The sequence below is a fragment of the Neovison vison genome, chromosome 1 (genome assembly GCF_020171115.1).
Source record: "Neovison vison isolate M4711 chromosome 1, ASM_NN_V1, whole genome shotgun sequence".
Taxonomy (NCBI): Eukaryota; Metazoa; Chordata; class Mammalia; order Carnivora; family Mustelidae; genus Neogale; species Neogale vison.
In genome coordinates, this window is record NC_058091.1 from 79,085,905 (window position 1) to 79,099,819 (window position 13,915).

Consider the following 13,915-nt stretch of genomic DNA (forward strand, 5'->3'; position numbering starts at 1 on the left):
AAATACGTTAAGTAAGTAAGTGAGTAAATAAATAAATAAATAAATAAAATCTTAAAAAAAATTGACAGCACATACATACATTGTCTTCCCTAATGCTATCCTACTTGAAATTTTGTAAATGTATTATTACATAAACGTAATAGATTGCAGAGTAGTCACTAACCATGTATTAATTTTAAATGACAATGAAAGAAAATTCAAAAATGCCCACTTCCCTCAATTTCCCTAATTACAAGATTTTAGTAGCCACATAGAGCTAGTAGCCATTCTACAGGACAAAACAGACATCCAACAGTTGTAGAAAATGCTGAAGGTATGGGGGAGATGATAGAAGAAATGATTTAGCAGATCATTGTGCCAAACATACTGCTGTCATTAAAGTTTGTGTGAGGAACTCTTATAAAGCAAAAGACAAATGCTTGGAATGGTCATAAAATTTCCACTATACATGCACAGAATCTGATCTTCACTATGAAAAGTGGGGATAGAGTTTGTATTCATTTTTCCCAATGTTTCTTTTCAAAATTTGGGCCATGTATACTTTAAAATTTATACACTCACACAGACACAAATCTTTTGATACTTGCCTTTACTGAATATATAAAGGAATGCTCCATAGGGAACAGAAGGCTTGATCTAGTTCGTATTTTGTTGGCTAGATAGGAAGAAAAGACTCTAAGGCAAGTGAACTGGGGATATTGTCAAGAGTTCCTAAAGTCATGGTCACAGAATTTTTGCATCTTTCACTATAAAGTAGAAGTATGAATCTATTTTTATCCATCGACACTGACAATATAGCAATATTGTTGGTCCACATGTTTTTGTGGTGTTTCCCAGAATGATGCCATAATTAAAATATAACTGGGATCTTGAGCTTCAGTGGCTTGGAAAGGTATTATTTTAAATATTTTTGTTAAATATTTTTTCCAGCATATTTTTAGAACCTTAACTAACTTTTTTTTTTTTTTAACTGCTTGAGTTTGGGGGCTGTAAATTTCTAGAATTAATAAGTTATTATTTTATTAGATAACTACAGCAGTTCAGCAGTGTGTTCAGTACTTCGAGTTGTGTGAAGCCATGAAAGCTGGTGAGATTTTGGGTCATTCAAAGCATTGTGGTAAGTATTGTTTTCTCTGTTATATACTTTTAAAGATGGTATCTTTGACTAATAGCTTAGTAACTCACTTTTTAATGTTTAGTAGCATGGTAAATTAGATCACTTCTGCTAATGTAAAATATTTTCACAAATTTTAAAAGACACAGCATGACTTTAATAACAGCTGTACATTTGAAATTAATGCATTATCATATAGATTCTTACATATGCAGCTCTTCAGTTTATACTAGAGTATCTGTCCTAGTCTGTTATATTCCAATAATAAGCTTCTTATTCTTTCCTCTGGTATATTAGTCATTTAATTGTCCTTTTTATGCATTTTAGGAGGAGGAACATTTCTGTAAAATACTGTTTTATTACTGGATACCCTACCCTGTGATTCCTGGCTGCCTGTCCTCTTTCTGAGCTAAAATACCCTAGATGTTTTATAATCTGGCCTTAATCACTTTATTAAATCCTAGGAATAATTAGAGTAGATCTTCTGTTGTAGTCAGATTCTGCTTCATACAAGTGTTTTATACACTTTTGTTAATCTTTTTGAATTCTCTTTTGTAAGTTCTCTGAGAATATGAAGGTCTTATTTTTTTTATCCTTGGGTAAATTCTTTAACTCAACAAGAAAAATGGTGAAAGACCAATAATAAGTGAGTTTCAAAAACTAGTGTTGTATAGTAAAGGGGGAAGTACAGAAGCCAGAATCTATTCAAGAGGAGGAGAAGGATAAGTTTACATAAACTATCTCCTTTATAAATTTATGGGTTTTTAAAATTTCTTGATATTAAAATGTTATATATAGTTCTTTTTTTTTCTGACCACCATTCTACTAGGACATCATGGCTTTGCTCTCTTCCCTATCTAGTGAAGACTTGGCATGCTTCATGCTTTTTATTTATTTTTTCTTCCTTTTTGCTCTTTCTTTCAGAATCCTTGCTCTTTCTCTTTCATTTCAGAATTTCCTGTCTGCAGTTTCTTGTCTTTAGATCAGTTCAGTCTTCCATTCTCCCAGGTCTTCAGGAAATTGAGTAGAGAGCATTTGTTATATACTTAATGGGGATATTTACTTTAAAAAAAAAAAAAGATTTTATTTATTTGAGGGAGAAAGCACAGAGGGAGAGTGAGAGGGAGAGGGAGAAGCAGACTCCACACTGAGCAGGGAGCCTGAGGTGGGGCTCAGTCCCAGGACCCTCTGAGATCATGACCTGAGCGGAAGGCAGATTTTTTCTTTTTTTTTTAAAGATTTTATTTATTTATTTGACAGAGAGAAATCACAAGTAGACAGAGAGGCAGGCAGAGAGAGAGAGAGGGAAGCAGGCTCCCCGCCGAGCAGAGAGCCTGATGCGGGACTCGATCCCAGGACCCCGAGATCATGACCCGAGCCGAAGGCAGCGGCCCAACCCACTGAACCACCCAGGCGCCCGGAAGGCAGATGTTTAATCAATTGAGCCACCCCGGCATCTAGTGGGCATACATAGTTTTCTAACTATAGCAACTGTGTCCTCTTAGATACTCTTTCTTAGATATTCTTAGATATTCTTTCTTCAGTTTCCACAATAGCTATTAGAAGCTTTCACCAGTCTTATTAAGAGCTCTGCTTTGCCCTGGCCCATTTTTCTCTCAGTGGGAGACTTTGCATCCTACTGTACTAAAAAAAGGGGAACTTGGCAGATACGAATTCCCCAAATTTCCTGCTTCTGAGCATACAGGTGCATGTTTGTATGCCCTTACCAATGTCCCTTTTCTTTGGATTGCACTGAAGAGGCATTACTTTCTAGATTGATAATTTTGTTCTTGTTTCTATTCCTATATGGCATTCTTTGGGTTTTGTTTCTGTTTTAGAACTAGGATATTGCTTCAATTGTTACTGTGTCTCCCTTTCTGTTGGTACTTCCCTTGCATCATCTGACCCTCCTTATTATGTCCCTTTTAAATAAAGACCTGAGTCAGTTCACATGTATTTTACCTTTTTGCTTCCCTGCTGTGAAAACTCTTCTAAGTATCCTAAATACACCCAGGCTCCATTCCTTAACTTCCTATTCACTTTTCAGCAGTGGAAATGAGGCAATTTCTAGTGCTCCATGAATTTCCTATTATCAGTTTCCCTCTTTCTTGTCCTAATTTTACAGGCTTTGTCTCTCTTTACTCTTTCTCTCTTCTTCATGGTACCATTCTTTTTTGGATTTCCTCATTCTTGTGAGGAATCCTCATTACACTGGAAAGGCTCTTTTCTTTGTAGTATGTACTCAACAAGGGTTTTGCCCTTTTCTTCTCATCTTAGTCTATCTGTTCTCTCTTTTGGCAGCCTGTTTCCTTTCATGGTTTCAAATACTGTATGGTGACTCTGAAATATTTAAGTCTGCCACTTTACTGAATTCCAGATCCATATACCCATATCATACTTAGAATATCTATCTGGGTGCTCCATGGTACTTTAATATTGAAATATTAAGGATTGAAATTACTTTATTCTATATCTACACTGGTTTCTTCCTCCTTTCTCCTTTAAAATTACTTAAATAGAATAAACATTCACTATGTATCCAGATGCTGAGGTAGGATCTTGAGAATTTTCTTATTTTCTCACAGTCCCCATGTAGTCCCGTCTAAGGCCTATTGACTTAATTTTCTTAAATATTTATCTGTCTGCCCTTTTCTGTTCTTGTTGTTGATGCTTTCACTCGTGATTTTTTAATTCTCATTTCAGACCTTTACCTTCTCCCATCTACTTTTTATGCTACTCACAGGATTAGTTTTTCACATGCATATTTGATTACTTTCATGCTTACAATCCTTTAGTATCTTTTAAGTCGCCTCTATAATAAAATTCATTTTCCTTCTGCAGCCTAGTCCTCTGTGATCTGCCCATTACCCTCATTAGCCTCTTGCCTCTTGTCTCTACCACTGGCCTCCTCAAGTTCTGGTCATACACGACTGCCATACTCTGAATTAGAAGCCCAATTTCATGCTGCTTACTGGTTTTTGACACCAGCAAGTAGTTCAAGGTCTTTAATCAAATAGGTACTCAGTAGATCTTGAATGTATGGATGAATGATATATATTAGGTGTATGTATTTTACAGATTCTAATTTCATTTGCTAACATGGTTATAAATACAGTTTTTTATAGTATAAACTTCTAATTGATAGAATTAAACAGTAATATTTTCTATTGACTTCCTCCCTTAACTTGAAGTTTCTCTTGATAGCATGATAATTCTGACAATCTTATGCCATTTTAGACTGAATACTGTATGCATCTTACACTTTATTGAGTCTAAATTTTGTGGTGAATGCTTTTCCCCAGAGATTTAGGTATTATAAGATCTTAAGGAAGCAATTAACTTTTTTTTTCTTTTTAACACCAGCAGAGTCTTCATTATAGACTGCAACCTTGTTTAATGTTCAGAAGGGAATGAAGATAGGTATTATCTAAAATATAATAGCATTAAAATAAATGTATTTGTTTGCTTTTCTTTTAAGGGAGTAAACAGAAAACCTTCTACTACTCAGGACAAGAATTACAATATATTTATTTCATTCACTCACTATGCCTTTTAGGAAGGTTATTGATCTATACACAAGGCAGACGGCTATTTCCCATAAAGCTGAAGAATAGAAAAGGTAAGTACAATTAGGAAAAACAAATATGTTTATCGTGGTAAGGTTTATGTGCTATGAATTACTAAATTTTGAAGATTTTGCCTGGTCCCTTTTAGGATACATAGTGACAAACCTATTAGTTTACTGATGGCTTATATGCCTTGAAGTATTACATTTGCTTTTATCAGTATGTGCTTTCCCCCTGCATTGCAGTTTTTTTAATTCATCCAGCCTTTAATGCTTTTCTTATTTTTCTCTGTTTTTCAAAATCCTGGACATACTGAATGACCCAGCTCTGGATTCAGAACTAGAAGACCTTGTTTAAATTCTAGTTCCCTTATAAACTGGCTGTGACTTTCGGGCAACTTACTTAACCATTGCTTGTTTTTTTTTTGAAATCTACAAAAATAGAATAATATTGGTGATACTGAGATCACACAGTTTTGTGATGATCAAAGATAAATACTGTTATAAACTGAGAATACTATTATAAACTTCAAAGCCCTGTACCACTTAATATATTGCTATGTTACCCTAACTCTTATTTTTTTTTTTAGATTTTATTTATTTTATTTATTTGACACAGAGAGACACAGCGAGAGAGTGAACACACGTAGGGAGAGTGGGGGAGGGAGAAGCAGGCTTCCTGCTGAGTAGGGAGCCCAATGCCGGGCTTGATCCCAGGACTCTGGAATCATGCCCAAGAGCAGAAGGCAGAGGCTCAATGACTGAGCCACCCAGGTGCCCCTAACTCTTATTTTTAAAGTTTTCCCCATCAAACTTGAGCACACACTGTTACTTTTTTGCCTCCCTTAAAACTTTAAGGCTATACCAGGAATAGCTGATCTAGCAGCCAGCAAACTTTTTCTTTAATGTGTCAATAGTATTTTTGGTTTTGTGGGCCACATACTGTCTCTGTTACATATCCCGTGTTTTTGTGTATTCATGTGCTCATGTGTGTAAAAGAGTTACCACAGCAGGTCTGAGACTGCTATCCTTAGGAAGGCCTGCTTGCAAGGTTTCACTAGCTGGCATCTGGGAACTTGGGTTTCTCTCTCTTCCCAGAACTTATAAGAGTGGTTCACTGTGCCTACCTAAATTTTTTATACACGTAGTGTATACTATACTGAATACTTGATTTTCTCCTGGGAGTCTGGAATCCTGGTATGTGCTAGGCAGATGGTGCTTATGTCATCTGCCTCCAGTAAAAAGCTTGAGTACTGAGTCTCTAAGAAGCTTCTTGGTAACCAGCATTTTAGATATGTTGGCACAGCTTGTTGCTGGAAGAATTAAGTGTATTTTGTATTTTGTGTGACTCAGCTGGGAGAGGACCCTTGGATGCTTGCAACTGGACCTTATCTCATATGCTTTTGCTTTGTATCTTTTGTTGTGATGTATCATAGCTGTGAGTACAACTCTAGGTTGAATCCTCCTAGTGAATCACTGAATTTGGGTATGGTTTGGGGGACACTTGATACATTTTACACACCTTTAAAAGTGTAAAACAAAACATTTTTAGCTTGTGAGCCTTAGGTAATTAGGCCATAATTGCTGTAGTTTGCCAATCCTGTTATGGAGTATCTTCATTTTGAACACTTTTGTACTGTGTTCTAGTTGTTTTACTTAAGGTTTTCTCCTCATTAATGCTGGTTGTGAGCTAAAAAAAAAAAAAAAAAAAAAAAAAGAAAAAGAGAAAAAAAAAAGAACCGTTTTATGTACTTACATATCCTGTGGTGATGTAATTCTAGTCATAATGAGCACTTAGAGAATGGACTTCCCAGAAAAGAGCTTCCATTTTATAGATATTGTTGAACTTTTCAGAAATAGATTAATAAATACTTGTGATGTTATTGCAAGTATTGAACTGAAGTTTATATGTCTATCATCTGTAATTTAGCAGTTTATGTTGACTTTTAGTATCAACCTTTTGGCCTGACAGATGTCACAGATCATCTCGAAACTCTGTTTTGAGAGCTTTGTTCTACTGTATTAGCGGAAGTCAACATTTACCTCTAAGCTTCACCTGTATTTTCACTGGAATCGTAATGAAAAGATTCTTCAGGAGGGATTGGTAAATTACAACCCATGGGCAAAATCTGGTACTGTTTTGTATGGCAAGTGAGTTCATTATTGAAAAAAATTACAAGACTGTTTTGTCACATGTGGAATAAAATTAAAATTTGGTGTGTGTAAAGTCTTATTGGAAGACCGCAGTACTTGTTCATTTGCAAGTGAACTGTGGCTCCTTTACAGCATCATAATTGAGTATTTGTAACAGAAACAGTTTGGGTATTGAGCCTAAAATATTTCCTAGGGAAAGTTTGATTCCTGTTCTATAGTTCTATATAGATAAGCTGGCTGGAACAGTGTATGAAGCTGAATTTTATCGTTTCTAAAAAACTCATGGTCCTGATGAGATTCCTAGATCTTCCTGTCATAGGTTTATATGAAGTGATGGGTCCACCATAGGTGGTGAAGCTGCATGTGTATGTAGCACTTACTGCATTATTGTTCCTGCCAACCTTTAACTCCCCATGTCTAATTTGTTTTCCTGGAGTCTTCTGTCTTGGGTTCCAGCTCCCTTCTCCCTAATTGTACCATAGTCTCCAAAAACTCAGGAGGATGGGAAGCTCAGTTCTAAGTTGTAAATATATACTAGAAAATAATCTTTTTCTTTTTTCCTTTTCAAAGATTTAGTATCCCTTACAGATCTTCTGGTTCTGTTCACCCAACTTATCTATTACTCACCAAGTTGTCCAAAGATGACATCAGCTGCACATTTAGGTAATTCTGCTTCTATTTTAAATAGTGTAATAGAAAACATCTAAAAATACTTAATAGTCCATTGTCTAGACATTTTGGGTGACTGACCTAGTTGGGTAAAGAGGTTTCCTAAGATGCAGTACTACTCATAACAAATTACATTGGTCCTGGAAGTAATCCATGAAATTTAATTTTGTTTATTGATGTTTTAAGTTGTTCCTAATTTACTACCTTTTTATGTAGAATCAGTTTTGCTGAGAATTTAAATGTTGCTCTTAAGGTCAAGATGTTCTTAAGAAATGCTGTTAAGATAGGTTTGATTGATAGGTACTACTGTGTTCTTTCTTGTGTTTTCTGTGCTTTATACTTGCCTGATGTTTTGATCAGTCTGCTTGTTTTAGCTCACATCTAAAACTTCAGATCTTCTCTTATTACAGAATAAAGCAAAAACAAAAACAAATCATGATCAGTGTAATAACTTTAAGTCTTTAACTGCTGACTGGATAAAGAGGTTTAAAATATTAACATTTAAAAGATAACTTATACTTTTTCCTTTGAGTATCAGTGAAAGTTTACAAAGTAAAACAATATAATAACAAAATGCTCCCATAATCTATAGACTCATAGTGTTCTAAACCTGCATGTTACCATAGGAAAGCTGGCAAAATTCTGAGAAGAATCCAAGTGAATCAAAGAAAAAAATTAGTTTGGGCCATATATATTAATGCTATATGCATCTATCAACCGGTATGATTTTTTATGCAGTGATAACAGCTTATTAGTTTTAACAATGGCCCTCAAACTTCTTTCTGCCTTTACAGCATTTCCATGTACAAACCTGTAGCTTAGGTCTTCCTGAGATATGCTCCTATAACATACTGTGCTTCCTTTGTTAAAAATGTTCCTCTGTGTAATTATCTGTCAGTGGACTGTTCTTTAATTTTTTTGGTGTGTGTTAGTTAATTCTGTTTATAGTGCTTAGCACAGTGTCTGTCACATACTAGGCACTCAAAAGTAGATAAAAGAATGAATGAATGAACGAATGAATGGCCATATGCTCAGCAGTAGTATCTCTCATTGTAAACAGGGTCTGGAACTGGTTGGAAAAACATCACTTAACATTTCTTCTCCATTTTCTTTTTGTCAAGTATTGACTTGAAGTCTTAGTGTGCATGGACTATAGAATATTATAACCTAAATTATGAATTTTAATGTTACTTTTACTATTATAGCTTACAACCTTGAGCTGCTAACTTTTGGTTCCTTACTGACTTGTAAAGTACTATTTTGTGTGTAGATTGGGTTAAATAACCTGAAAATATATTGGTTTGTAAAACCAAAAACATTACTTGTTTTAGTAACTGTTCCCTGTGTTACATGTATTTGTATTTGTGTTTTCCTGTATATATTTTAAAAGAAAGTCTTTACAATGCTCATTCATTTCATGAGTTTTATGGTGATAACCAATAGTGGTGTATTAGAAAAGGAGGTTTCACCTCTTCTGCCTTTTTAGCCATCCTTTTGGTTTGCTTTGATTTTCTACTAGGCTGGACACTTGAATACATTTTTTTAAAAATATTTATGTATTTATTTGAGAAAGAGTACATTTGTGGGGGAGGGGCAGAAGGAGAGAGAGAAAATCTCAAGCAGACTCACCACTGAGCATGGAGCCTGTCGCAAGGTCTGTCTCACAACCCCGAGATCATGACCTGAGCAGAAATCATGAGTCAGATGCCTATAGACTAAGCCCCCTAGGTGCCCCAAATATTTATTCTAAGAAAAAGAAAAAGCAAATACAAGTAAGTGTTTGCTGGGAGGACAAAAGTTGTAAATCTGCTTCAAATCACATCTTCACTGTTAATCAGTGACTTAATGTGAAACAGTGAATGATCTGTTGTTTCTCAGCATTCAGATTTTGTCGTTTACTTTTTAAAAATTAACTTGAGGATATATTGAGCTTAATTGATCTTCCCTTAGGTTTCAAGTAATAATTTGACAATACCTCATCCTTTGGGCATTGAGTTGTGTGATTTTTTTTTTTTTTAACTATTTAACCTTGTTGCTCTTTTTGTTTATTTTTTGTTGTTGGATCTTTTTAGAACAGCAATGGCTACTTATAAATAAGATGTATTAAGTTCTTAATGTTTAAAATTTTTATTTCTAAAAATACTTGTTTATCAGATAATTACTCTCCTGCAAGTATGGTGACTGAAGTTCTTCGGATACTGTGTGATCAAAAAGAATGTGCAATGGAATGCTTATATAATAACACTGTGATTGAGGCACTTCTTCAGCCTATTCATAATTTAATGAAAGGAACTAAGGTTGGTATTTACTAAAGAGAGTCTCTTAATTGGGTATTAGGGAATATTCAAAGGGACTTTATTTCTGAATTCAATGTATTTGAAATATTTATTATAACATCTTTCCATGTATGAATGTATTTTATGCTGACATAGATTTTTATTTACTGTTTAATATTAGTTTATGTAGTTAGTTGATTTATTTGTTATTGACAATGTGGGGGGAAATATATATACCATAATTCTTTTTTCTAGTCAGGCTTAGATATGATTATAAGGATTGGAGAAGTTATTAAGGTAGTTGTCTTGCAAATCTAATAAATCTTGTGAGTTTTATTCTTTGTTTTAATAGCAATTTTATAGCCTTTACATTATTTTTCTGAAGTAAGCTCTGTTTTATGTGAAGAACTAGTTTTTTAGAAAAAAGAATACGTATGTTCAGAATGGGATTTTTTATTTTTTTATTTTTTTAAATTTTTTATTAACATATAGTATATTTTTAGCCCCAGGGGTACAGGTCTGTGAATCGCCAGGTTTACATACTTCACAGCACTCACCATAGTACATACCTTCCCCAAAGTCCATAACCCAACCACCCTCCCCTGACCCCAGCAACCCTCAGTTTGTTTTGTGAGATTAACAGTCTTTTATGGTTTGTCTCTCTCCCAATCCCATCTTGTTTCATTTATTCCTTTCCTACCCCCTAAACCCTCCACCAGAATAGGATGTTTATATCTCTTTACAGTTTGTATGGTCTGTTCTTTTATTTATTTATTTATTTATTTGATTTTTTTTTTTAATTAATTTTTTACATTGGCCTGTTCCTTTAATTATATAATATAATCCTTACAATTGATGCTGAAAGAAGTGGATTGATCAAGGTCAGACATTTAACAGGTGGCAGAGTTGATACCGCTAGTAGCATGGCTATCTGTCCATTTCTATGACTTAAGCTTCAGGGGGAATGACTTAAGTCTTAATAGGCTAAAGATTTTGCCTTTCCATGTCTGTGTTTTGTATTGTTTTTACTGTTTTCATCTCCTAAGCCCGCCCGTCTATAGGCTGGGCAACTGTTCACCCCATCATGTAGTCATTATTCTTTGTTCATTCAGAAAACATTAAGCATTTATGTGAACGTGCTACAAAGTATGGAATTCTAGGAAATTAAGGGTCTGTAATTTTGTTTTTATGGTTAGCCTTGGGAAGATAAGTAGCGAAGAACCAACAGAATTCCTAATACAGTTTAATATAATAGAATGCCATAATGTCAATAGTAACATGAAATATGAACCTTATGCCAGAGTTGAGAAATGTGCTCTTGGATTTTGTTTCCATGCCATTGTTTGTCTTTGCTTGCATCTTTTATCTTCTTGTAGCTTCTTTCCTTTATCTGTAAATATGCCTGAATCTGTCTCATAGGATGAGAGAAGCTCTTGATCATTCGACGCAATCTCTGGCTACCACCTAATATCCGATCTTTTTAATGATAAGCTTTTAATTATGGAAGACTGCCGTTGTTGTCCTGGTTCCCTCTATTCTGTCATGTTTCAAAACACTGCATTTTGATATTATCTCCAGCACAGTATTTATGCTGCTTTGATTGCTGTTGCTTGTAACTTCCTACACCTGTAACTAGTGACCACTTTTCAGACTATTATCTACCTGATTATTAACACAATAGACAACTTCTAAAATTGTTTATATGGCTTTCCTAAATTCCTATGTATTTTTCACCCTCGCTTTCTAACCATTCTTTCTCTGTCACCTATGAGAGCTCCCCCTTCCAGGTCCCTGCTGTCTTCAGTGAGTCACGACCTAGTTCACTCTTTTCTTTCAGAAGGGAGTTTTTCCTAGATGATTTCCTCCAGTTCCGAAGATTAGATGTATAGTTAACTTCTAAATTTAGATTTCTTCAGCTCCAGATTTGTTTTTAGATGCCTGCTAAACACTTTTTTAATTACTTCCTGAGCAAATCAAACTCAGCTTTCAAAACAATAGTTTTTGGTTTGTCAGGTTTTTCTTTTTCTTTTCATTTTCTCTTTTTTCTTTCCTTTTTTTTTTCTCTTCTCCACTTCTTCAAGCTCTCATATCTAGACTTCTTCCTCGTTTTCTTCATTCCATTTATAATTAAGCTCTGTAGACTTGTTCTTTTATGTAGCTCTAAAATCCATGTATGTCTTTTAATCCCTACTGCTGCTTATTTTGTTTAAACTCTGATAATCCCTTGCTTGGAATATTGAAATAATTTTCTTATTTTTTCCAGTATTTCACCTCTCTGGCCTGTCCTCTGTATTATCACTAAAGCCATCACAATGCTTACTTGCTTGTTGTTCGCTAGATAAATGTATAGTTAAAAAGTCTGAAATTTATTAACTTTCATATTGTATCCTACCTATTTTTCCCATGTATTTCAGTTATAACAGATCATTTGGATTTCTTGATAAGATTATAATATTTCTTTATTTTTACATACTTTACCCTCACCCTGGGAAGTCTTGGTCTAAGTGAAAAATTCAGAGTATAATTTATTTTTTTTCTCCGAAAATTTGTCCTGGTTCTTCCTCGGCAAGTTAGGCATTTATTTCTCTATATTCCCATGAAATAAAGAAGAGATTAAGACTTATACTTTTCTCTGAAAGAACCAATTCTAATAGGAAAGGCAGACTATTAAAATACTAGATGAGGAATAGAAAGGTTTTTAAAAAAGTGAATACATGAGAGAAGGAAAGTATTCCAGGCAAAAGTTTTTTTTTTTTTTTTAAGAAAGGTATTTAATGTGAAAATAATAGACTATATAATAATGCCTAATATAATAAGGAAATATTCAGATGCACAAGCCTGACTCATTAATTGTTCTAACCCACTGAATTGATTAGGCTGTATTGGTTGCAAAGTATAAGTACTCAGATTTCTTATAGAGAATATGTGTATTAATTGGCCCCAGAAAGAACAGGAACTTTTAGTAGATTTAGGCTTCTAGATGGGCTCCAGCAATCTGTGGATGACTCTAGTTTTTATTATTTGCCTTATACTAATTTGCTAGATAGCAAAGATATTTTTATATTTTCACTTAAAATAAAGAAATATGTTTGGTTTATCCCCCATTAGATGACATCATTGGTTATGGGCCAGCCCATGGAATTGGATGTCCTTCCTCAGACCTATAACTCATAACCCAACCAATTGTATGAAGGAATGGTGTTCCCTAGAAATGATGACAGTGTGTTACAAACCATGTATAATAAAATTAAGGTAGATATTCAGGAACCAGTGAGTGGGAAGTAAAGGGCAAAGTGGGTTTAGAGGTGCTACTGCATTTGTCAAACAGAATTATATATAAAACTGTTATGAGAACAGCAGTTCTCTCAACTGTCTCAATAAATAATAATTGGTTTGGATAAAAAGTCTATATGTAGTTGCCTCATCAGCTGTCCTGGTAAGTGAATATGACACATTTAATCAGACATACTTCATAGCCAATCATTAACTTTCTTTTTGTTGTGGTAATGTAACTTCATTAGACTATACTACCACACTTAAATTTTAGTCTGTGGATTGTTAGCCTGCCATAAAATTATATGATTTGTTATTTTTTTAATGTATAGGGTGCTCCAAATTGCTCTGAAACAGCTTTAATTCATATAGCTGATATTTTGGCAAGAATTGCATCTGTAGAAGAAGGACTTACCTTACTACTTTATGGAGAAAATATGAATTCCTCTGAAGAAAAAAGGTATATGTCTATGTTTTAAGTTTTTGGAATTTTTAGCATATTTTCTCAATCTGATTCAAAGTTTCCAAAATGTCATACAATATGTTAATAATGAAAATCAGGATAACTATTCTAGATAGTTAGGTTCCTGATCAGCCACTAACAGTGATCACAGATTGAAGTAGTAACCAGGATTATGGAATATGCAGGCAGAATAGGTCTTGATGTGAGCAACTTCAACGTAGGAATAGGAGGGTTCACTCTAGATGGGAAGTTTTTGCTGCTTGAACTCTTTCAGACTTCTAAAGCCACCCATGACTGATTCAAGTCAAACCTCACAAAGGTACACAAAGGAACGGCTAACTTCTCCATCTTCCTTCTCTACCCTCGCTTAATTCTATCTCCTGGTTAGTTACCAATGGTAA

The 13,915-nt window shown here is 34.4% G+C and overlaps 1 protein-coding gene across 3 annotated transcripts in view; it reads left to right on the forward strand.

Moving 5' to 3' along the window:
• Positions 1–13,915, forward strand: part of TBC1D32 (TBC1 domain family member 32) — a 230,443-nt gene that overhangs the window by 35,150 nt on the left and 181,378 nt on the right. For all 3 annotated transcript variants that reach the window (XM_044249741.1, XM_044249731.1, XM_044249751.1), the window contains exons 12-16: positions 1,027–1,117; positions 4,593–4,733; positions 7,404–7,496; positions 9,657–9,799; positions 13,384–13,511. In XM_044249741.1, the coding sequence (XP_044105676.1) occupies positions 1,027–1,117; positions 4,593–4,733; positions 7,404–7,496; positions 9,657–9,799; positions 13,384–13,511 (596 nt within the window). The remainder of the gene's footprint in view (positions 1–1,026; positions 1,118–4,592; positions 4,734–7,403; positions 7,497–9,656; positions 9,800–13,383; positions 13,512–13,915) is intronic.